Source organism: Rhinatrema bivittatum, chromosome 6, assembly GCF_901001135.1.
Source record: "Rhinatrema bivittatum chromosome 6, aRhiBiv1.1, whole genome shotgun sequence".
NCBI lineage: Eukaryota > Metazoa > Chordata > Amphibia > Gymnophiona > Rhinatrematidae > Rhinatrema > Rhinatrema bivittatum.
The window spans coordinates 99,871,582-99,894,762 of NC_042620.1; the positions used below are offsets into that span (position 1 = coordinate 99,871,582).

The 23,181-nt window shown below is 45.2% G+C and overlaps 1 protein-coding gene across 1 annotated transcript in view; it reads left to right on the top strand.

Moving 5' to 3' along the window:
• The window catches only part of LOC115093624 (sodium channel protein type 2 subunit alpha-like), a 279,971-nt gene that overhangs the window by 217,705 nt on the left and 39,085 nt on the right, over positions 1 to 23,181 (top strand). Inside the window, exon 21 of the mRNA XM_029605640.1 lies at positions 7,420 to 7,542. Coding sequence (XP_029461500.1) covers positions 7,420 to 7,542 — 123 coding nt within the window. The remainder of the gene's footprint in view (positions 1 to 7,419; positions 7,543 to 23,181) is intronic.

A 23,181-nucleotide genomic window follows, 5' to 3' on the forward strand; every position in this document is an offset into this window, starting at 1 on the left:
AGACCATTGTACCTCTATCTGCTCCAACACGCTTCTCAGGGGAAGTTTGGAAATGTAGGGGATTTATCAACCAATGTTGCATGCACTTTTCCCTGTAACCTAATCATTTTCCCACATCCTATGCCAAGACCACTTACATCTTGTCTTATCTGGACGGAAGAGCGTTGGCTTGGGCCTCTTCACTGTGGGAGCGTGATGATCCTATCCTACATGCTCTTGCCGAGTTTCTTGAACTGTTCAGATCAGTTTTTGATGACTCTGGCCGGCATACTACTGCAGGATCTTCGTTGGTTCACCTGAAGCAAGGTAGTAAACCTTTATCAGACTTCGCCATAGAATTTAAGACACTGGCATCTGAATTACATTGGGACCCTAATTGCCTGAGGACACTCTTCTTTGAGGGATTGAACTCTCGTTTGAAGGACGAGCTGGCAGCTCGCAAGATGCCTGAGACCTTGGCTAAACTGGTGAAGTTGGCAACAAGGATTGATCACTGACTTCGTGACAAGGTTCAAGAGACCAAGACTCCCAGAAGACCCCTTCCGGGTGAAATTCGAGTTAAGACTACACCCAGGCCTGTTTCCTCGGGTCCAGTTGCTGGCAAAGAAGAACCAATGCAATTAGGCCTCAGTCACCTGACGTCAAAAGAGAGAAGAACGCGGAAGAGGTTGGGCCTATGTATGTATTGTGGACAAGCTGGCCATGCTGTACAAACATGCCCTATATGTCCGGGAAACTGGCAGACCTAAGTCCTGTGGGAGGACTCTTCTTAGGTCTTACTGCACCCTCTCCGCCACTCTCTCTTCCTGTATCCTTTTGCCCTAGTGGACTCAGGGGCAGGAGGTAACTTTATTTTGAAACTATTAGTGGAGCATTTGCAGATCCCCACCACCGCCATGACGACTCCACTACTCCTATCTTCAATTCACGGGGAGCCCTTACCAGGCGAAGTAACCCAGCTCACCGAACCCATGAGTTTACGGACCAGTGCTCTCCATTCAGAGACTATTTCCTTCTTTGTACTAGAGAAGGCCATGCACCCTATAATACTGGGGTTTCCATGGCTGCAGCAGCATATGCCTCAATTCAATTGGGCCACTCTGGAACTTTCATGTTGGGGGTCCAGATTACCATGGTAAATGTCTGATGGAGGTCTCTCCTATACCTTGCATGCCAACTACCCCATTGATGCCTGGGTTGCCGCCTCAGTATGCATCTTTTCAAGATGTATTTTCCAAAAAAGCTGCAGACATACTCCCTCCACACAGATCCTACAACTGCGCCATCAATTTGAAGCCTAACACTGAACCACCCAAAGGCAGGGTTTACCCTCTCTCCATGGTAGAAAATAAAGCTATGTTTGAATATATCCAGAAGAATCTTCAGAAAGGCTTCATAAGACCCTCCAAGTCTCCTGCCAGCGCAGACTTCTTCTTTGTGGGGAAGAAGGATGGAACATTGCGTCCATGCATTGACTCCAGAGGTCTAAACGAGATCACGGTGAAAGACTGCTATCCCTTACCACTCATCTCAGAGCTATTTGATAGACTACAGGGAGCCAAGATATTCTCCAAGCTTGATCTCAAGGGAGCCTACAATCTAGTTTGCATTCACTCTGGCGATGAATGGAAGACAGCCTTCAATACCCGGGATAGGCACTTTGAATATCTAGTGATGCCCTTCGGCCTGTGCAACACCCCGGCTGTCTTCAAAACCATGATGAACGACATTCTGCATGATCTACTCTAGAAATGTGTCGTTGTATATTTGGATGACATCTTGATATTTTCCCAGGACATGAACACTCATCTGGAAGATGTCAAAAGACTGCTGCTAAGACTCTGTGAGAACCGCCTATACGCCAAGTTGCCAAAATGCGAGTTCCATGAGGAATCAGTGCCTTTCTTAGGGTACATATTTTCCAACCAAGGTTTCCAGATGGACCCACAGAAGCTGGAGAGCATTCAGAAATGGACACAACCCACAGGTCTAAAGGCACTTAGGCGATTTCTAGGATTTACCAATTACTACAGATCATTCATTAAGAACTACTCCTCACTAACTGTTCCACTTCCAGCAATGACCAAGAAAGGTGCCAATGTCGCCAATTGGTCAATGGAGGCGCAACAGCATTCCAGAAACTGAAAGATGCCTTCTCGAGCAAGACATGCCTCCGACACCCGGATCCGACTCGGCCCTTCATTGTTGAGGTTGATGCCTCAGATGTAGGCGTAGGGGCCATGCTAAGCCAGTCCGGTGACTCTAAGACCTTACACCCATGTTCTTTTTTCTCCCAACGCTTCTTGCCAGTGGAGAAGAACTATGGCATAGGGGATAAAGAACTACTGGCAATAAAGATGGCATTCGAGGAGTGGTGCCCCTGGCTTGAACGTGCACAACATCAGATCACAGTTTTTACAGATCATAAAAATCTGGAGTACCTCTGCCATGCTCAGCGCCTAAACCATAGGCAGGCGAGATGTTCCTCAACAGATTTGACTTTGTACTGAAATACCACCCTGGAGATAAGAACGTCAGAGCAGATGCCCTATCTCACTCATTTCTTGAGGCCATACCTGATGAACCCCAACATATCATCGACCCGAAAAGAGTTATCTTGTCAGCTACTCACCCAGTACCTGTGGGTAAGACTGTTATACCCAAGAACCTAAGGAAGAAGCTGCTAGCATGGGCTCACAATTCTAAACTGGCTGGACACCCTGGTCAACGAAGAACTCTGGTTAAACTACAGAAGTATTACTGGTGGTCCACCATGAAGAAAGACTTGTTCTCCTAAGTTGCTTCTTGTTCCAACTGTGCCAGACAGAAACTGCTGCCCAGTTGTCCTTGGGGATTTCTCCAACCCTTGCCAGTGCCAGATGAGCCCTGGACTCACATAGCTACAGACTTTGTGGTAGACTTACCACTCTCAGAAGGTAACAACACGATCTGGTAACAGTGGATCATTTCTCGAAGATGGCTCACTTTGTGGCTCTCTCTGGCTTGCCCACAGCCATGGAGCTTGCAAAGCTTTTCATCACGCACATCTTTCGCCTACAGGACATGCCAAATCACATCATATCTGATAGAGGAACCCAATTCATAGAAACATAGAAATGACGGCAGAAGAAGACCAAACAGCCCATCCAGTCTGCCCAGCAAGCTTTGCACTTTTTGTTTTCTCATACTTATCTGTTTCTCTTGGTTCTTAGTAACCTTTTGGTTCTATTCCCTTCCACCCCCATCATTAATGTAGAGAGCAGTGTTGGAACTGCATCTAAGTGAAATATCTAGCTTAATTAGTTAGTGGTAGTAACCGCTGCAATAAGCAAACTACACCCATGCTTATTTGTTTACCCAGACTATGTAATTCAGTCGTTGTTGGTTGTTGACTGTATATATATCCACTTTTCTTCATTCCCCCTGCCGTTGAAGCAGAGAGTTATGCTGGATATGCATTGAAAGTGAAGTATCAGACTTTCTCCCCTGCCATTGAAGTAGAGAGCTATGCTGGATATGCGTGAAGTATCGGACTTTCTCACAGCTAAGTTCTGGAAAGCATTGTGCAAGAAGTTTGATCTCTCTCTCGACTTCACCTCTGCATACCATCCTCAGTCTAACGGGCAAACGGAGAGAATGAATAGGACACTCAAGCAGTTCATTCATGCCTATGTGGGTACACGTCAAAATGACTTGGCTGAACTGTCACCCTGGGCTGAATTCGCCATCAACTCTCATCCAGCAACCTCAACTGGATCAACACCATTTGAAGTGGTCTATGGACAATTACCATTACCACCCTTACCACTTCCACTTTCAGTGTCATCCCCGGCATCTCAATCTACTGCCAAAGATATCCAACAACTATGGACTAAGACCAAGGAGATGCTTTGTAAAGCAGGACAATGACCAAAGAAAGGCTATGATTCTCATCACTGCAAGGCTCCAGAATTCCAGCCTGGTGACAAAGTCTTGCTGTCTACAAAACATCTAAGACTCAAGCTAACATCAGCTCATTTTCTCCACGCTTTGTTGGACCCTTTCCCATTCTCCTATGACTAGGTACTCTTACGTACAGTCTGAAACTTCCACCAGCATTGAAGATTCCTAATGCGTTTCATGTCTCACTACTGAAGTCGCTAGTCTTTAGCGAGTTCTCAAGCAAGACACCTAAACCTACACCTATTGATGCAGAAGAAGACATCAAATACAAAGTAGATGCTATCCTTGATGTGAGAAAGAGAGGCAGAGTATGGGAATACCTCCTGTCATAGGAGGGTTATGGACCTGAAGAAAACTTTTGGGAACCTTTGGCAAATATCATGGATAAAGAGATGCCTCAGCAATACCACAGAATGCATCCTCAGAAACCTAGACCAGGGAGGAGGTCTGGAGGAGGCCTTTTGAAGAGGGGTACTGTTGCATCTGTCAGTCTCACAAGGCTTCGACCCTTGTGCCTCACCTTTTTCTCTGCTCTCCCCGCTAGCCTTGGGAAGATGGCTACCGCCGCGTCTGCAAGCTGTGTTCTCTGGCGTCCCCGGAATGGCTATGGCAAAGCCTCACGCCATGTTTCTCCTAAGGGCCTCCTAGGGTGCGCATGCGCACGCCCCCCACGTCTTTATCCACGTCATGGCGGTAACCTCGAGGGCTTCCCTGTCGAGTGACTTTGCTTGTTCATTTCCTTAACAAAGTTTTTCATCAGCCCAAGTTTGATGTGCAAAGGTGGAAGAAATATCTTACTTGGATCCACCAATGGGTCATGCGCAACATTCTTCTGCCCTGGAACCAACTTCTTGCAGAGAGGCCAGGCTTTTCTGACGTAATGCGAATCTCTTGCTCGACTGTCCCACTCACAAAGGAAGCAATAATACTCAGTGTTACCAAGCTGCAGAACCAGTAGAATTGCAACTACCTTGAGATCACCACACAAATTCCAGTTATACCTCAAGCACTCAATGTGGTTCAGCAGTAGCTGCAGGTTCTCATATGTTTCTTTCATATGAACGGCATATCCGACAGGTATTGATGGGTAGATATTGCCGTTGTGCAGCAAAACAGCCCTCAAACTTAAGATTGATGAATCAATAAACAGTCACCATTCTGTTGGGTTGTGGTCACATCCGAGAGCACAAAACAATCCATTGATGTCACAGCAAAAGGTCAGACTGTCTATTTGGTTGAAATATTTTGTCAAATCTTCATGACGGCTGCGAAATACTGAAATTTTCGTATCAGATGACAAAAGATTCCATCCTTGCAGTCTTGACTCAAGCAGCTCCGCCTGACTTCGATAAAGCCAAATCTCTGGCCAGATTGTTTAGCTCCGACTGAGATATTAAATGAGGATCGCTGGATATTGATGGCACAAAGTCAGGATCAGCGATAGCTTTCATCTGCGATGGCTCGCCATCATCGCCTACCGCCTCATCCTCATCATCAAGTGACCACACCTCTGGCGGGTTTGGAACAGGTAGACTGCCATCATGCAGCACTGGTCTCATTGTTGATGCAAGATTAGGGTACACAATAAACTTCCTGTTCTTTGATGAGTATCCTGACACATTCATCATGCAGAAGTAACAGTCAGTTATATGATCTTTCTGTTCCCTCCATATCATTGGGATGGCAAATGGCATGGATGGTCTCACACCTTTCAGCCAAGCTCACAGACTACTGGCGCAAGATGCGCAACATATATGAGAAGCCCATGCTCTGTCCTGGTTACCAATTTTACACCCGAAGTATAACTCGTATGCCTACTTAATGAGTGCAGTCCTACTCCTTTTTTGTGCTTTCAGAGTAAACTCACCACAGATGTAACAAAACGTGTCACCTCTATTACGACATTGGCGCAACATTTCATAAAGTATATGAAATTAAATCCACAAGCTTTAAACTCAACAGCTTTAGCAATATGATTCTCTCATTCACACAGACAGGGGCAGATTTTCAAAGGGATACACGTGTAACCCACGAAAAGCTGCCCCTGACTGCCCCAGGGCACACAAGCCCCAGAACGCGCATATGTCCCGGGGCTTCGAAAAAGGTGTGGGTCCGGGGGCGTGGTGGCAGTCCGGGGGCAGGTCCAGGGGTCCGGGGCGGTCCGGGCGCATGGAGAGGTTCGGGGGTGGTCTTGGGGGTGGTCCCGAGTCCTCCGGCACAGCGGCCTGTGCCGGGGGATGGCGAGCCGGCGTGCGCAAGTTATGCCTGCCTTGGGCAGGCGTAATTTCGGAAATAAAAGATAGGGGGGGATTTAGTTAGGGCTGGGGGGTGGGCTAGATAGGGGAAGGGAGGGGAAGGTGGGGGGGATTGCAAAAAAACTTCCCTCCAAGGCTGCTCCGATTTCAGAGCGGCCTTGGAGGGAACGGGGAAAGCCATCGGGGCTCCCTTTGGGCTCAGCGCGCGCAAGGTGCACAAGTGTGCACCCCTTGCGCGCGCCGACCCTGGATTTTATAGCATGTACGCAGCTGCGTGCGCATGTTATAAAATCGGGCGTAGATTTGTTTGTGCCAGGTTGCACAAACAAATCTATGCCCGCGCATAAGTTTAAAAATCTGGCCCACATTGAATAGGAGACTGCTCATTGCTGCAGCTTATATAAGGCTGCATCATCAAAGAAACAAGTTGGAATCTTACAGCCAAGCTGGGGCTTGCTCGAGCAAGTTCTGGCATGAGTTTCTTGGTGTATTTTTAAAAACGTTACTCTATTACATGTTACGTTGCTTATGGCCGTCAAAAATATGACATGAATTTTAAAAATCATAAAAACTACTGTCCAGCAAGAAAATATATGAACGCGAGATTATGTTTTAAAATTTCACAATTATTGTAACACAAAATTGGCCGTTTTTCAAAAACCTTAAATGATGTACAAATTTCGAAGTAATATCTGTGATCAGCATCAAAAGATCTAAAAGCCTGAAGGAAACAAAAACTTTGTCTACCAGTGTATTCAGCCATTTGTACAGTTCAGGAACTTTGCAAAACTGAGCCACTGGAAAACATGGAGATCTCTATAAAACTGATCACTCTTTGATGGTGCATGTCGGGAGGGTAATTCCAACACCCAAACTGGTAACTAGCTAGTATTCAACACTCTTTTCTTAGGTTCCTGTTTTGTAAAGCTGTTCTCTCCAAAGTAAGGGCCTGATTCACTCAGGCTTTCCCCCCATTCTGTGTTAATGAATCAGGCCCTAAGTATGTGGATGAATGAGTGACGCTTATCAGAGTGTTTCCAATGACTTGATTCCCCTACTACAGTTTTTCTTAAATGGTCTCTTCTAGATGATAATCAGATTTCCAGAAGAAAGAGATCCAAGCTTGATTTTTCTTCTTGAAAAGCCCATGACATACAATGCAACTGTATGTATTCACAGAGAAATCGAGAAGGACAATTATTGCTTTTCTGTTTTTGTGTAGGTCTCTTTGGTTAGCTTAATAGCTAATGCCTTGGGCTACTCAGAACTTGGTGCCATTAAATCTCTTAGGACGCTAAGAGCATTGAGACCCCTAAGGGCCCTGTCACGATTTGAAGGAATGAGGGTAAGATAAAATGTAATAATTTATATAATGCATGCAGAGAAAGAATCCATGTAGGTGAAGCAAGCAAAACGTAATACATATGTATAGCAGTAGAAATGAATAACATGGTGTTGTCTACTATTCATTACTGAAATATGAAATATGATGCTTTATAATAGCTCCAGAAATCATACTGTACAATATTCTGTTTCATTACTCTATCCCCAACATGGCCCTCTGGAATTGCTATCAAATACAATTAGAGGTGAATTTTAAAAGCCTGGCGCATGCCAAAATCTGTAGATACATGCAGAAGTTAGGCTGGCGCATGCTGCGCAGATTTTAAAAGGCGCTTGCAATTGCACTTATGAATGAAACCAGCACATAAATAAGTAGGTGCACAAGTGTATCGGGGTCCCTTACCACGTAACTTTACTTCTGCTATGAATAGTATGTACCTTGTTTTTCGCTCCATAAGACGCACCTAGGATTCAGAGCGGGAAAATTAAAAAAAAAAAAAAATGGTGTGCTAAACCGGCTCTGTTCCCAGGCATCTGTGCATCTTATGGAGCAAATTAGGGTAGGGCATAACATTTTTTTTTGTTCCCATTCCCCATCCCAACCCTTTAAATTTAATTAACTAAAGCCCCCCACCATCCTGACCCCCTCCAAGACTTGCCAAAGGTCCCTGGTGGTCCATTTTGTAACATACGTGCATATATGCACGCATGGTATAAAATAGGCTGTACGTGCGTAAATGTGCGCCCAATTTTATATAGATGCGTGCATGTGCATGCAAATGCTACCCCTACTATGTAAATGGGGGGATTTTAGTAAACACGCGCGCCAATGCAATTACCAGTTTCCCTAGTTCAATCCAAGTTATCCAGGTAAAAGTTAGGACTTCCTAACCCCCTAGTTAATTAGCCTCCCTTTTACTTTATTAGCCCCTACCCTTAAAACCCCACTAAATAGCCAAGTATTTTTTGTTTTAGGACTTACCATATTTTTCGCTCCATAAGATGCACTTTTTTTTCCCCAAAAGTGGGGGGGAAATGTCTGTGCATCTTATGGAGCGAATATTAAAAAAAAACAAAACAAAAAACTAACTACAGCCAATGTCTTTTTTGTCCCCATTCCTCATCCCAACCTTTTAAATTTAATTAACTACAACCCCCCACCCTCCTGATCCCCCCCCCCCGCCAAAAGTCCCAGGTGGTCCAGCGAGGGTCCGGAGCGATCTCCTGCACTTGGGCTGTCGGCTGCCAGTATTCAAAATGGTGTCGATAGCCTTTACCCTTACTATGTCACAGGGGCTACCGGTGCCATTGGTCGGCCCCTGTCACATGGTAGGAGCACAAGATGGCGCCGGCCATCCATTCCTCCTACCATGTGACAGGGGCAGACCAATGTGTTATGAAATAATCTGCTTTGTGAATCTGCAATTTGCATATAGCATTTAATCTTCTTACAAAAATCTTATCAGAGTATTGACAATAATTATTCTTCAAATTTTGGTAGCAGTAAATTGAGGTCCCATCCCTTAGAAATGTATAAGCTGTTTACTACAAAAGCTACATTCTGTGTTTACAAGTTCTCCTTATAAGTAGAGACAGACTCGGTTTTTTTCAGTCAGATCAACTGTGATCTTTTTATCAGGATCCTGCATTGAAATTTTGTGATCCAGAAAATTGTCACCATCAAAATCTAAATATACTTCTTGATTGGGGGCTGGGCATTTTGGATTGGAAAACCATACTGCAGTTTCATGTAATGTCTGTAGAACCCCACCAGATCCTAAATGAGGCAAAACATATATCGAATCAGTTTTTAAAAATGTAACATTTTATTAGACTGGGATGATGTAATTTATGATATAAAGACAATTCTTGTCTTCATAATGAATATTCTTATTGATTTGAAGATCTTGATAATTAGAGAAGGCCCTTGTTATCTGTAGTAAGTGATGGAAAAAAATAAGTTTATTAAGAAGATGAAAAGTCAGCTTTCTTTTAAGCTAAAGTTTTTTTCATAAATTAAGCAAATGTAAAAATTACTTCACTACAGAAAAACTGAAGAAAAATATATAGTTCAAAGTCCATTTTGGCTGTGTGAGTGCACTAAAAAACAATAAAATGCTTTCTAATATTAGTGGCTGAGTTCTATATTTGTTGTTTCTCCTAATATGTATTTTGTGATTAGCAATCCTCCTCTGGAAGGTCTTCCTCTTTCCTTAATCTCGTACACATATATACATTTGCACTCATGGCTCAAGTTTAGATATTTCTACCCTTACACATCTAAGAATCTTGGCAGACTGTCACTGTAAAACATCTCATCCAAGCCAGACATCATAAACATTTAATCCCCGGTGTACAACAATGCCCTCTACTGCCCTTAGCCATTATCTGCTACTGTCACATATACATTTGTTTTAGGTTCCAGTACACATCCCAATAGAGTCTCTTCTTAACCTCCAGTCACTGATAAGTGTAACAAATATTTTAGCTGCAACAGACTATTTCAAATCAAAACTTCCCACAAGATATTCAGGACTACATTTTAATGCCATATCTCCAATATTGTATTCTCAACTGTTGAAGAAGTGTACATAAAATGGGAAAAAAATTGATTTTTTTTTTTTTTTTTTTTTTTTGCTGCTATATGGGCTTGTTTTATTTTCATCCTTATCCTGTGTCAACCAATGCAAACCCCATTTTTTTCTATTCAATGAACTCTCTCTAAATTCTTCCTTGGAATACCCACTGCTATCAATAAGTGGAAACAAGAAAACATAAAAGATAAGATAAATTCAAACACCATCGTCATCATTATTGTTTACATATTACATGCTCTTCCGGCAGAGCGTGCTACAAACAGTATACTGGACAGCAATTTTTAAATCACAAGCAGCATCCTAGACAATCATATTTTTAGACATAACAGGATGTTTATATTTAACATGATAAGCATCAAACTGGTTGGCAGACAATTGAGTAATAGGTCAAGTCTGGATGACATGGAAAGGTGGGGTGGTTGGGGCTTCTTTGTCAGTGGTGGTTCTGGTGAAAGTTAGGCATTACCCCTAAGGGATGAGAGTAAAAACAGGATAGGATTGCAAATCACATCGGAGGGAACTGAAAGAGGGAATGTAAATTTTTGTTTAAATAGCAAGGAGAATGATCAGTTAGGGGATGAGGTCGTTGCTAGAAGGGTGGTGTTGTGAAGATCCAAGAGGCTCAGTTGGGAGGGCTCTGACTGGTGGAGATAAGAATTATGATCTGAATGCATCAATGAACAACCAAGTTTTAAGCTTTTTCATGAAGTTGAGGAAGTCAGCTGCAAGTCTGATGTCCAGGGGTAATGAGTTCCAGAGGGATGGGTCAGCTCCTGTGAAGGTTCTCTTTCTTGTACTGGAAAGCCACATTTCCCTGGGAGCCAGAACTACCAGTCAAGTGTGAGGCAGCGTGCACAGAGGTCACAAGGGGGTGTACAGAGAGAGCAGATATACAGTCACTTGATTAATAAGGCACCTTTGCTAGGAACCACAAAGGAGGCCTGAAAAGAAGATGACTGTCTTGCTAGGTTTTCATAGTGGGCAGTTAGAGGATGAGCAAATTTGTTATCAGTATGGTTTGGGTATGCAGGATATTAGTTAATGTGTTTATAGCCAAATAAAGCTGAAAACGTATTCAACCAAACAACTAGTATTTTATCATTGTGTTGTCGAGCAGGGATGGCTGGTTGTCACAGCTATAAACACCTGAAAATATATCCACTATAGTTTTGAGGATAAGAAAAAAAAAAAAAAGATAGCTCAGTCCAATAATTAATCCATTTACAAGAGGCAACATATATTAATTAATTAATTATTTTATAGTTTTAATTTTATCCGTTATGTACCTTTATATAATTGTTGAATGTAAAGCTTGTTGCTAATTTAATGTTCATTGTAAACCGAGGTGATGTTTCCTAACGTGCCGCAGCATATAAAAAACCCTTTAAATAAATAAATAAATAAATAAATAAATAAAATATAATATAATATAATATAATATAATATAAACCTTGCTGGCAAAAAACCTGATAATATCACAAATATCTTTATTGGAAATTTTCAGTTTTATTATTTATTATTTTTCATTTTTCCATTTTTTATCCTTTAAGCATTTAAAAAATCTTTTTCCAAAACATCTGTCTAAATATTGGGTTCTCTTTTTTTATTTTTAATACAAACCAAAGAACAAATAAATATCAGGTCCACTTTCTTGTCATTAACACAGTCCCAACAAAGGTCCCTTATTATACCAAATTTTGGCTTCTTCAGGGGATTGTCTGTCCTTAAACAGGATCCCTAATACTAGATCCACTTCTACTTCTCACTGAGCTATGCAGTCATACTCTGCATAGGCTCAAGCTTCTTATGCAGAGTTTGTTTCTTGCTAAGCTTTAAAAACAGATTTGAAAAGATTCTTAACATCGTTTCATTCAAATGCCAATAGATTCAATTTTTAGCCACATCTCTTACTTTCACACAAATTCAAATCTCTTGCTGGATACAGGAAATAATGGAAGAAGGAACTCTGGCACCATTCCCTTTAATATTGGAGATAATCTGAGTTATATAGCAGCAGGCCCTTATGTAGATTGATCTGCGCAAAATCTAAAACATGCAATCTAGATATCTTAACCACTGCCTGCATGGGAAATTGGTTTCAATACCTATCAAGATGAATCTTCATCAAAATCGATTTCGGAGCGGCCTCGGAGGGAACGGAGGCAGACTGTGCGGCTCGGCGCGCGAAGGCTGCCGATTTTGCGGTCTTGCGTGTGCCGACGCCGGATTTTAAAAGATACACGTGATTACGCGCATAGGGGTAGATTTTCAAATACCACGAATAGGCGTACTTTTGTTGGCGCTCCAGGCGCCAACAAAAGTACGCTGGATTTTAGTAGATACGCGCGGAGCCGCGCGTATCTGCTAAAAACCTGGATTGGCGCGCGCAAGGCTATTGATTTTGTATAGCCGGCGCGCGCCGAGCCGCGCAGCCTACCCCCGTTCCCTCCAAGGCCGCTCCGAAATCGGAGCGGCCTTGGAGGGAATCCTCTAACGCCCTCCCCTCACCTTCCCCTCCCTTCCTCTACCTAACCCACCCGCCCGGCCCTGTCTACACCCCCCCTTAACTTTCTCCGGGGATTTACGCCTCCCGGAGGGAGAAATAAATCCCCGCGTGCCAGCGGGCCTGTTGCGCGCCGGGACGCGACCTGGGGGCAGATACGGAGGGTGCGGCCACGCCCCCGGACCGCCCCGGGCCGTAGCTACGCCCACGTACCCGCCCCCAAAACACTGCCGACACGCCCCCTAAACACCGCGACGACCGGGCCCGCCCCCGACACGCCCCCCTCGGAGAACCCCGGGACTTACGCGAGTCCTGGGGCTCTGCGCGCGCCGGTAGGCCTATGTAAAATAGGCTCACCGGCGCGCAGGGCCCTGCTCGCCTAAATCCGCCCGGTTTTGGGCGGATTTAGGCGAGCAGGGCTCTGAAAATCCGCCCGTTATCTTTTAAAGTACATGCGCGCGCTGTTTTTTAAAATGTACCCCTCAATGTTTATAAAATATTATATCTACAAGAACATGCTACTTAAGATGGTAACTTTTAAACACACATGTGCGCACGTTCATCAACCTGCATCCATTTTAAAACATACACGTGTATATGCACATGTTATAAATTAGGTGGATGCACATACATGTGCATGCAAATCCCACATCTACCTCGTAAGTGGGGGAATTTTTCAAGGTATGCTCGCCGATGATATTTGCCATTCTTTCCCAGATCGCCCAGTTTAGGGATAGGACTTGCAACCCCCCCTAATTTAATAGTCTTCCTTCACCCCTGTTAGCCCCGACCCCACTGACTTGCCAAAATTTTTTTGTTTTAAAACTTACACACCATTCAAAGCAGAAGTAAATTTACACGGCAGAGGAACCCGGCGCATGCAAGGATGCTTAAGTATTTATGTGCACATTTCTTGGCCAGGCCCTGACACACCCATGCCCCACCCAGACCATGCCCATTCTCCGCCCCTTTTCTGAAACTTTTTAATTGTGCGCACGGTGGGAGATACACGCATCTTTGGATGGCTTGGCATGTGCTGGCCCGACTTGTGCACATATCTCCCGGTTTTGGTGTGTGCAGGGCTTTTAAAATTCCCCATTATGCACTTTTATGAAACTTTTATGCAAAAAAGAAATTTGAAAATTAAATTCATACATTTTACCAGGAACAAAAAAGGTAGTTTAGGGGTGTTCTGGGGCGATCTTCAGAAATACACTTAGTAGTTATTTTGTAAGATATACTGTATATATATACATTACAAAACTTATTTGCACACTTTTACACCTGCTAATTGACACATACAAGTGAAATCAGAATGTTTGTTGTCTGCTCTTTTTGGGTGGAAGGCCTGGAAGAACTTGTGGGGATTCAGGGTGAAGTGCCATAGGATCTAGGCGAATTGGAAAAGGATTGGATGAACTAATAGAGGTATCTGTGGACCTGTTATATCATATTTGACGGCTCACTAGCAAGGCCGAGGGATGCCACACTCTTCCTCACTTCTGACGCCGACCCGGGTCCTTTGCTTCTCATCGGGGCTGGTCGCCGCATTCATCTGTTCTCCCGGCCCTCCGCTCTGCGTTGCTGCTCAGACGCACTCCTGTGGCCTGACATGACTGCCACTGCATGCCTGTCCTGGCCTGCTTCTGCACTGCCATCTTCTTAGGCCTTCCTAGGCACGCGCACCACATTTAAAGGGCCAGTGTCGCAAACAGCTACAGGGCAACTCCCGATGACATCACCCCTTGGCCTGTATATAAAGTTCCTCCAAACGTCTCTGCAATGCCTCGGCAATTGGTCCACTATCTCCTGGTAGAGTGAGTTGCCACTGTGCTGTTTCTGTTCCTGGTTCCTGTGTTCCCGCTCCTGGTTCCTGTGTTCCCATCTGTGCTCCTGAGTCTTGTCTTCATCTTCTCCGTGGTCAGTCTTTAGCGTTTCTTCTCCCAGTCTTTGGTGTCCTCTGTTCCTTCCTGTGTCTTCCTTCCTCCTCTCCACACTTGTGCCCCTCGGTTGGACCTCTGTATTGCCCTCGGCTTGGACTATGACTCTGCTTCTTCTCCGCCTGCCTCTGACTCCTGCCTGGACAACGACCTTGATTGAACTCCATCTGCCCTGACCACAAGCCTGAACCTGGCCTGTCTTCTCGCCACTTCTTTATCGTGCTGGTCTGCAACACCTTCCTTCTTCATGGATCTCCACCGACTCAGAGGCCTGCACCTAAAACCAACTGGCCCCGGAACCCAAGGGCTCAACCTAAGGGGAACATGGGCTGGTATTGGTGAAATTCCAGTTGGGCCTCTGCTCCCACCAGCTCCATCTGCCAACAATGGGGACCTGTGAGGCTCCTCACCACAGGTAGCACCAACTCCCCCTAAGTCCAAGGATCCACTTTGCCAACAGATTGCCGAGGACATGGACCCGGTGAAAGCCTCTGCTTTTCAGGCCATTCCAGGCTTAGCCCAGAAGATCCAGGAGCAACAGTGTTTCCTCGAGATACTGCCATTCTTCATGAAGCTTCTCATTGGCTGCCTAGACTCTGAAGCTTTGTAGGCATTCTGACGCCTCTGACGCCAGCATCTGCCACTCCTGCAGTACCCCCACAGTTCACTGTTCCGCTGCCTGCTCCTCCATGCCTCACTGCAGAGCTCAGACAATTCCGGGGTTTCATCAACCAGTGCTATATGCATTTTGCCCTTCAACCAGCACTGTTTCCTGACGATTCTGTGAAGATAATAAACATCCTCTCCCTTTTGGATGGCAAGGCCCTAGCCTGAGCTTGCCTCCTGTGGGATTGCTCCGATCCGATCCTTCGGGACCTCCAAATGTTCATTGCTGACTTCAAGACCATGTTCGATGAACCTGGTCACCAGGTGGCCTCTGGCTCAGATCTCCTCCACCTCCATCAGGGGGCTCTATCTCTTTCAGACTATGCCATCGAGTTTCAGACCCTAGACATGGAACTCAACTGGGGACAGGACTGTCTATGCCCCATCATTTTAGAAGGATTGTCATCCTGCATCAAAGATGAGTTGGTAGCCCATGAACTTCCAGAGCCTTTAGAGGCCCTCATTGTCCTAACTGGCCAAATTAAATCACCATCTAGCCGGGAGATCCTACCTTCTAGGATGCATGTGGCAGCCACCTCTGGTGCTCATCCCCTTCTTCGGAGCCAACCCCTTTCTCTGGGATCCACGCTGATGCAACTAGGGCAAAAGGCACTTGATCCCTGAAGAGTGCCTCTGACATCACCAGGCTGGGCTTTGTTTCTACTGTGGTGGGCAAGGTCACCAAATTGTCCCCTGTCCGGTGAGGCCGGTAAATTCTCGGGCCTAGATCATAGTGGGGAACTGACACTAGACCTTACCTCTCTGGCTCCGCCATTAACTCTCCCGGGAACCATCTCCGTAGGCAAACAGGACTTTACCACCTTGGCCCTGGTGGACACTAGAACAGGAGGAAACTTCCTCATGAAGGCCCTTGTGGATCACCTGCAGATACCCACTCTTTCATGTCCAATTGGGCTGGTTCTCTCCTCCATTCATGGGGACCCATTATCAGGTAGAATTACCCACACCACAGTTCCAGTGAAACTTCATACGGCTCTCTCCATGTCGAGCACTTGACTTTTCACATTTTAGATAAGACCATCTACCCCATGGTCCTGGGGTTACCCTGGTTCCAGCAGAATTCATCTCAGTTTGAAAGGGCTTCCCTACAGCTCTCCCAATGGGGCCCCAATTGCCATTGTTCATGTCTGGAAAATGTGGAGTCCCATCATTGTCCCATGGCATCTGCCGTCTTTCAGGCCTTCTTCTGCAGTACGCGGAGTACACTGCCTTTTTTTCAAAGAAGAAGGCTGACTCCTTACCTCCTCACAGGGAGTATGACTGTACCATTGAATTGCCACCTAACATCAATACACCCCGCGGAAGGGTCTTCCCCTTGTCCCTTCTGACGATGAAAGCAGTGTCTGAGTACATTCAAGAAAATCTGGACAAGGGGTTCATATTTCACTCCAACTCCATGGCAGTTACAGGGTTCTTCTTCTTAGGTAAGAAGGATGAGTTTCTCCACCCCTACATAGACCATCAGGGTCTAAATGCAATTACCAGGAAGGATAGTGATCCTTTACCTTTAATCTCTGAATTGTTTGATTGTCTGCAGGGAGCAAAAATCTTTTCCAAATTAGGTCTCCAAGGTACCTACAACTTAATCCATATCCAACATGGCGACGAATGGAAAATGGCCTTCAACACAAGGGATGGCCATTATGAATACCTGGTGATGCCCTTCGGCTTATGTAATGCTTTGGTTGTGTTCCTAAACATAATGAATGAAAATTTTCGGGACCTTCTCTCTGAGTGTTGTAGTGTACCTTAACGACATTTTGATCATTTCCAAGGACCTAGTGTCTCACTGCCGAGATGTCTCTCAGGTACCCCATTGTTTCTGAGACCATCAACTAAGATCACCAAGCTAGAGAAATGTCTATTTCAAAGGGAAAGCCTTCCTTTCTTCCCTTCTTCGGATACATAGTCTTCAGTAAGGTCTTTAACATGAACCCTGACAAGCTTAAGAGTATCCAAGACTGGCCTCAGCCAAGTGGATTGTGAGATCTACAGAGATTCCTGGGCTTTGCCAATTATTAAAGGCACTTTATAAACAACTACTCCAAGATTGCTGCGCCCCTCACTGTGCTCACCCTAAAAGGAGCTAATGCCAAACTCTGGCCACCTGAAGCAGTGGCAGCCTTCCAAGAATTGAAAGATGCTTTCTTACGGGAACTTTGTCTACATCACCCAGATCCTACCTGCCACTTCATCCTCGAGGTGGATGCCTCCTCTGTGGGAGTAGGGTTCATCCTAAGTCAACACTCCTCCAAAGGCACCCTGCATCCCTGTTCCTTCTTTTTAAGGAAGTTCTTGCTGGCAGAACCAACTACGGAATTGGTGACAGGGAGCTTCTGGTAATCAAGTTGGCACTGGAGGATTGGAGCACTGGTTGGAGGACACCCAGAATAACAATTTACATGGACCTCAAAAAATTGTAACATCTCCATCATGCTCAATTCCTAAATGCTTGTCAAGCTCACTGGTCCTTGTTTTTGCTCGCTTCAACTTCAAGCTGTGGTATCACCCTGCTGATAAGAATACTAGAACAGATGCTCTCTCACACTCATTCCTGCCCCAGGATACTCCTGAGCCTCCGAGGTGCATCATTGATCTGGCATGGATGCTTCTTTCCTCCACCATGTCTGTCCCTCCAGGGAAGATGGTCGTTCCGTGCAAGCTTCATTAAAAAGTGTAAAATGGTCCCACAATTCCTGTATTGCAGGTCACCCTGGGTGAGCCCACACCATGCCATGCTCCAACAATTCTATTGGTGGCCCCAGATGCAAAATGATGTCTGGGCCTCTGTGGACTCCTGTCCCACCTGTGTGCAGCAAAAAACATTGGTGGGTTGACCTTGGGGGCTGATACATCTGTTGCCATTTGTCCACTGACTTTGTAGTGGACCTCCCTCTCTCTAATGGTAATGCAGTTATTTGGGTCGCAGTTAGATCATTTCTCTAAGATGGCCCCATTTCACAACACTGCCTGGTCTATCTATGGCACTAGAGCTGGCCCAAATCTTCACTCTCATATCTTTCATCTCCACGGGCTGCCAAGACACATTGTCTCTGACCAAGGTACTCAGTTTACCGCTATGTACTGGCAATCCCTATGCAGAAAATTCAACATTTCACTAGACTACACCACAGCCTACCACTTGCAAGCTAACAGACAGTCTGAATGGACTAATCACACTTTGAAAAACTTTCTGTGAGCCTACACCAATACCCATCAGGGCAATTGAGCAGCTCTGCTCCCATGGGCGGAATTCTTACACAATTTCCACTTTTGCATTGCCACAGAATCTTCACCTTTTCAGATTATATAAGGGCAACAACCACAGCCTCCATTGCCTATCCCAATGAAAGTCCCATCTCCTGCAGCACACATGACTGCTCAGTAAGTTCAAGAATTTTGGTGGCACACCACAGGAATGCTCCAAAAGGCAGCGAGAAGGCCAAGAAAACAACTGGTAAACAATGAGACTGGCAACTCAATTCAAGCCCGGGGACAAAGTATGGCTCAGCACCCACCATATTTGCTTCCGTGTGTCCTCTATGCGGCTCGCCTCCTGATATATCTGGCCTTTCCCAATCTTACGACAAGTGAGACCAGTAACATACCAGTTAAGATTACCTGTCTCCCTAGGTATACATAATGTCTTCCACGTTTCTTTGCTGAAACCACTGATTCTTTCATGACCCTCTAGAAAACCACCGGAGAGACAAGAATTCTCCTTGGAAGAGGACATTACCTATCAGGTAAAAGATGTCTTAAATGTCCAACAACAAGGCAAGAGATGGGAGTACCTTATCTCCTGGAAGGATTACAGCCCAGAAAAGAATACCTAGGAGCCAGCCTCCAATATAAAAACATAGAAATGATGGCAGAAAAAGACCAAATGGCCGATCCAGACTGCCCAGCAAGCTCCCACACTTATTTTCCCAAACTTATCTCTTTCACCGACCACCAGGTTCAGGGCCCTTGTTGGTAACTGTTTGATTCGAATTTCCTGCCATCCCCTGCTGTTGATGCAGAGAGTAATGTTGGAATTGCATCAAAGGAGAATTATAAGGCTTAATGGTTATGGGTAGTAACCGTTGCATCAAGCAAAATTGAGACTGGAAAATTGGGCATCCAAATGGCAGATGAAATTTAATGTGGATAAGTGCAAGGTGATGCATATAGGGAAAAATAACCCATGCTATAATTACACAATGTTGGGTTCCATATTAGGTGCTACAATCCAAGAAAGAGATCTAGGTGTCATAGTGGATAACACATTGAAATCGTCGGTGCAGTGTGCTGCGGCAGTCAAAAAAGCAAACAGAATGTTGGGAATTATTAGAAAAGGAATGGTGAATAAAACGGAGAATGTCATAATGCCTCTGTATCGCTCCATGGTGAGACCGCACCTTGAATACTGTGTACAATTCTGGTCGCCGCATCTCAAAAAAGATATAATTGCGATGGAGAGGGTACAGAGAAGGGCTACCAAAATGATAAGGGGAATGGAACAACTCCCCTATGAGGAAAGACTAAAGAAGTTAGGACTTTTCAGCTTGGAGTAGAGACGACTGAGGAGGGATATGATAGAGGTGTTTAAAATCATGAGAGGTCTAGAACGGGTAGATGTGAATCGGTTATTTACTCTTTCGGATAGTAGAAAGACTAGGGGGCACTCCATGAAGTTAGCATGTGGCACATTTAAAACTAATCGGAGAAAGTTCTTTTTTACTCAACGCACAATTAAACTCTGGAATTTGTTGCCAGAGAATGTGGTTAGTGCAGTTAGTATAGCTGTGTTTAAAAAAGGATTGGATAAGTTCTTGGAGGAGAAGTCCATTACCTGCTATTAAGTTCACTTAGAGAATAGCCACTGCCATTAGCAATGGTTACATGGAATAGACTTAGTTTTTGGGTACTTGCCAGGTTCTTATGGCCTGGATTGGCCACTGTTGGAAACAGGATGCTGGGCTTGATGGACCCTTGGTCTGACCCAGTATGGCATTTTCTTATGTTCTTAAGCAAGTTACCCTGATGCTTGTTTACCCAGACTGCACAGAGCAATGCCTTGTTGGATGTTGTCTGAATGTATATCCTCTTTTCCACATTTCCCCCTGCTGTAGAAGCAGAGAGCAACGCTGCATATGCATTCAAAGTGAAGTAACAGGCTTAATTGGTTTAGGGTAGTAACTGCTTAAATAAGCAAGCTACCCCCACGCTTATTTGTTTACCCAGACTGTGTAGTTCAGTCCTTGTTGGTTGTTGTCTGAATGCAAATCCTCTTTTCCACATTTTTCCTTGCCTTTGAAGCAGAGAGCAATGTTGGAGTTGCATTCCAGCAAGCCATCCCAATGGCTCTTCTCTTCATTCCCATCATCTAGCCTTTATGGATCCACAGTGTTTATCCCATACCCCTTTGAAATCCTTCACAGTTTTAGTCTTCACCACTTCCTCCGGAAGGGCATTCCAGGCATCCACCACCCTCTCCATGAAGAAATACTTCCTGACATTGGTTCTGAGTCTTCCTCCCTGGAGTTTCAAATCGTGACCCCTAGTTCTACTGATTTGTTTCCAAAGGAAAATGTTTGTTGTTGACCATGGATCATTAAAACCTTTCAAGTATCTGAAAATCTGATTCATATCACCCCTGCTCTTCCTCTCCTCCAGGGTATACATATTTAGGTTCTTCAATCTCTCCTCATAAGTCATTTTATGAAGACCATTGACCTTTTTGGTCACCCTTCTCTGGACCGCCTCCATCCTGTCTCTGTCCCTTTGGAGATACGGTCTCCAGAACTGAACACAGTATTCCAGGTGAGGCCTGGATCATCACTTCCTTTCTCTTACTAGATACTCCTCTCTCTATGCAGCCCATCATTCTTCTGGCTTTATCTATATCACCTTGTCACATTGTTTTGCTGACTTCAGATCATTAGACAGTTTAGACACTATCACCCCAAGGTCTCTCTCCTGCTCCGTGCACATCAACCCTTCACCCCCCATCAAATATAGTTCTTTCGGATTTCCACACCCCATATGCATGACTCTGCACTTCTTGGCATTGAATCTCAGCTGCCATATCTTCAACCACTCTTCCAGCTTCCTTAAATCCCATCTCATTCTCTCCACAGAACCTCCTGAAGGAATTCCATGCTACATACACACCAAGAAACTTAAACCCTCATGGAGGGGGGGGGGGGGGGGTAGGAAAGGGAGTATTGTTACATTTTCCAGCCAACATAGCAAGGTCATGAGCTGCCACACTCACCCTTGCTCCCGATGCTGGCCCGGGGCCTCTGCTCCTTGGAGCGGCCTGCCATCAAATTCATCTGTTCTCCTGGCCCTCCACTCTGCTTCATGGCTTGACCATGCTTCTGTGGCCTGACACGTCTGCTGCTGCAAGCTGGTCACAGCCTGCCTCTGCGCCACCGTCACCTTGGGCCCTCCTAGGCATGTGCGTGCCTGACATCACTACATTTAAATGGCCAGTGGCGCAAACAGCTAGATGGTGACTCCCAGTGATATCAACTCCCGGTCTGTTTATAAAGCTCCTCCAGAAGTCTCTCAAGTGCTTCGGTAATAGGTCCACTACCTCCTGGTAGAGTAGTTGCCACTGCGCTGTTTCTGTTCCTGGTTCATGCGTTCCCACTCCTGGTTCCTGTGTTCCTGTCTGTGCTCCTGAGTCTTGTCTTCATCTTCTTTATTGTCAGTCTTCAGCATCTCTTCTCCCAGCCTTTGGTGTCCTGCCTGTGTCTTCCTGCCTCCTCTCTGGTCCTCGTGCCCCTCGGTTGGATCTCTGTGTTGACTTTGGCTTGGACTCTGACTGCTTCTTTGCCTGCCTCCAAATCCTGCCTTGACACTGAACTTGATTGAACTCCTCCTGCATGACGACAAGCCTGAACCTGACTTGTCCTCGTACTGCTTCTTCATCATGTTGGCCTTCAATGCCTTCCTTCTTCACGGATCTCTACCACCTCAGAGGCCCACACCTAAGACCAGCTGGCACCGGCACGCAAGGGCTCAACCGAAGGGGAACATGGGCTGGTATTGGTGAAGCTCCAGTTGGGCCTCTGCTCTCAGCAGCTCCACCTGCTGACTGTGGGGACCTACAGGTCTCCTGCCCACAGGTAGCGTCAACGCCTCTCAGTCCAAGGGTCCACTTCGCAACAAGTTATTCCAAATACTCATACATACGCTATAAAATACCTGCCTCTGTATTTAATTCTGGGTGTTTATTCTCAGTGTTACAGTTATTTCATGCATAAAATATACGTGTGTATGTTTATAAATTTGGTAGTGAAAGTATGTGTTTACTTGCATTGAGCATATATGCACATACTGAAACATACGCGCATACTTTTGGAGCAGATATTCGTAGTAATATTTAAACTGTCCAGCTCCCGCCACAGTTTATAAAATACTAGCAATAATCTCCATGCATCCACTTAAGGGTGCAAATGCAGTACTATGGATTGGTTTGAAAGTTGACTCCCTGTGAACTGTTGGTAGATCTGTAGACATATGACAAAATATGGCTTCCACATTACTGACATCTTTTCTGTTTTCAGCAACTAGCACTATTAACCAGGGTAGCCGGAATTCCTCCCCTCCCAACCATCCATCTCCTCCTCCTCCTCCTCTCAGACTAACAACCATCCAGAGTTGGATACTGCCACATATCGACACAGAAACTTGATCTCAATTTGGATATATGGTCACAGCTTTATTAGATGATTGACAATGAACCCAATATGGGTATCAGGGCTGAGCGTGTTTTCCTAAATATTCCCCCCCCCCCCAATTTCCTGAGGGGGCTTGGCCTTAGAACCAGCATACATTTGCTAAATCTTGCCATGGCTGTTGAGGCTACTTGTCCTGTCCCGGCCACCTTAGCAGCACCAGGCCCCGCACCATGCATAGAG